Source organism: Cryptomeria japonica, chromosome 3 (genome assembly GCF_030272615.1).
Source record: "Cryptomeria japonica chromosome 3, Sugi_1.0, whole genome shotgun sequence".
In the NCBI taxonomy this organism is placed as follows: domain Eukaryota; kingdom Viridiplantae; phylum Streptophyta; class Pinopsida; order Cupressales; family Cupressaceae; genus Cryptomeria; species Cryptomeria japonica.
This window is the reverse complement of record NC_081407.1, coordinates 594,074,876-594,077,131: the sequence shown is the minus strand read 5'-3', so window position 1 is coordinate 594,077,131 and position 2,256 is coordinate 594,074,876. Positions and strand designations below refer to the sequence as shown.

Below are 2,256 nucleotides of genomic sequence, written 5' to 3'. Positions count from 1 at the left end.
GTACACAAAATGACACACTTGTAAAAACACAAATCTAGAGATGGTTTTTCGTTAGATTTCTTTAATTTTAAGAACATTATGAAGATAGATTATGAAAATTTGAAAAATGAAAATTGAATAAAAATCTATCATATTTTATAAATTTTTTTTTTTTTTTTGAAAATATTTTATGTAGAGATTAGCCGTCTCCATTTAACTTGGACTGAAACTCTTTAAAATCCTTCAAAATAAGAGTTTTGTTTGACTATTATTTCATTTCATATGGACCACTACTTTGACGTTTCCTATCCAAGGTAATTGCGTGTGGGGCCGGCGGAGATTGCGGGAAGCCATTCCTTTCTCTGACTTTAAAAATAGGCATGAAAGTCAATACCGAGGCTTCTGAGCAAATGCGCGTCAGTTTCCCTCTGAGCAAGTGGATTCCCAATTTTCCTCTAAATAAACAATCATTCTACCAGCATAAGCACTCACTACGATTAACAATGGCTGGAGCAATAGCAGTTTCAATTGCTTTCATAACAACTTTCTCTATTTTTCTCCAAGGTAACAATCAACATTGCTTGATTTCTGTCATTCCATATGACACTCAATGTTTGATTAAACTACAGAATTTCACGTTTTAACAATGTGCAAATTTATTCTTGAATGCAGGAATGGAAGTGAGGGCGGCAACATTTGATATCACAAACCAGTGCCCGTACACGGTGTGGGCGGCGGCAAGTCCAGGTGGAGGGCAACAACTGGACCAAGGGCAGACCTGGACCATCGATGTTGCGAAGGGAACAACGCAGGGCAAAATATGGGGACGCACGGGCTGTTCCTTCGACGCAAGCGGTCGGGGTAGCTGCCAAACGGGCGACTGCAATGGCATGCTCAGCTGCCAAGGCTTCGGCCAGGTGCCTGCGACCTTGGCCGAATATTCCCTCAACCAATATCAGAATTTTGACTTCTACGATATCTCTCTCGTCGATGGCTTCAACGTGCCTCTTTCCATGACTCCCACTTCTACAAACCCTAACTGCATGGGGAGAATTACATGTTTGAGCGACATTATTTCCATGTGTCCTGCTGAACTGAAGGTGAATGGTGGATGCAAAAGCGCGTGCGCCAGATATAATACGGCCCAATACTGCTGCACAGGAGCATCTGCCAACAACTGTGGCCCAACCAATTACTCCAAGTTTTTCAAGGGGCAATGCCCCCAGGCTTTCAGTTACGCCAAGGATGATGCCACCAGCACCTTTCCTTGCCCTACCGGAACCAACTACAAAGTCGTCTTCTGCGATGAAGCTGATTCCCTTCCCGGTATCTATTTATATATAACTATAAATATAAAGGAATAGGATTCTCTGCGCTGCGCATCATACGTTGAGCTCTGTATTAAAGATCTAGAAGAAATTTATATAAGGAAAGGTTGTAATTAAATTGGCCAGAATGATAATGTAATTTTGTGTTAATAATTAGTGTTCAAATCTTTTAAGGTGTAATTAGGTGACTTTCACTCATTGGATTCCATTACTAAGGAAGTGTAGGGGAAGCCTACGAGTAGCCGTCTCAATCAAGTGAAAATTCTTGGTAATTAAATTCAAACTATGTTATTCTTGGTAATTAAATTCAAACTATGTTACGATACATTTGATTAAATCTTATGAATATCTTTTATTTAAGATAATTTAACATAATTTAACTTTTGATTTAGATGGATGTAATAGTGTAGCATGTTATAAAATAATTTTGATATTTATGAAATTTTTGGATAAATTTAGATGGACTAATAATGTAGCATGTTATAAAATAATTTTGGTTTTTATGAAATTCTTGTATAAATTTAGATGGATGTAATAGTGTGGCATGTTATAAAACAACTTTGATATTTATGAAATTCTTGTATAAATTTGAACTAATATCTTAGATACGAATTACGTTTAAGTATTATCAGTACTTGTTGTTAAGCTAGTACTATTTTAATAAATTGCCGTCAATTTTTGTTAACTCGCTATTATTCAATTCTCTCTCCACCAATTAGAACTTTGATTTTTTTTGTTTTTATATTTTTTTAATTTTTATAAAGTTAAGATGCATGATTTTTAAGTTTTTAAATTATAGAAATTATTTTCCCCCAATCTAATTGGCTTGAAAAATTTACATCTTATTACTATTTGAATGATTTTTTCTAGGAATTTTTTAGGCATTAGCAAGTTTAAATTTTCTTATCAAAATTTATTTTATACATCCACCAAACAAATATTTAACAAA

At 35.1% G+C, this 2,256-nt stretch overlaps 1 protein-coding gene across 1 annotated transcript; it reads left to right on the top strand.

The window, feature by feature from the left end:
* The first annotated feature begins 386 nt into the window (after positions 1-386).
* On the top strand, positions 387-1,505 carry LOC131078622 (pathogenesis-related thaumatin-like protein 3.1). The gene is made up of 2 exons (XM_058016370.2): positions 387-543; positions 652-1,505. Exons 1-2 carry the CDS (start codon positions 390-392, stop codon positions 1,341-1,343), a joined length of 846 nt encoding a protein of 281 aa, XP_057872353.2. The 5' UTR covers positions 387-389; the 3' UTR covers positions 1,344-1,505.
* Positions 1,506-2,256: the final 751 nt, after the last annotated feature.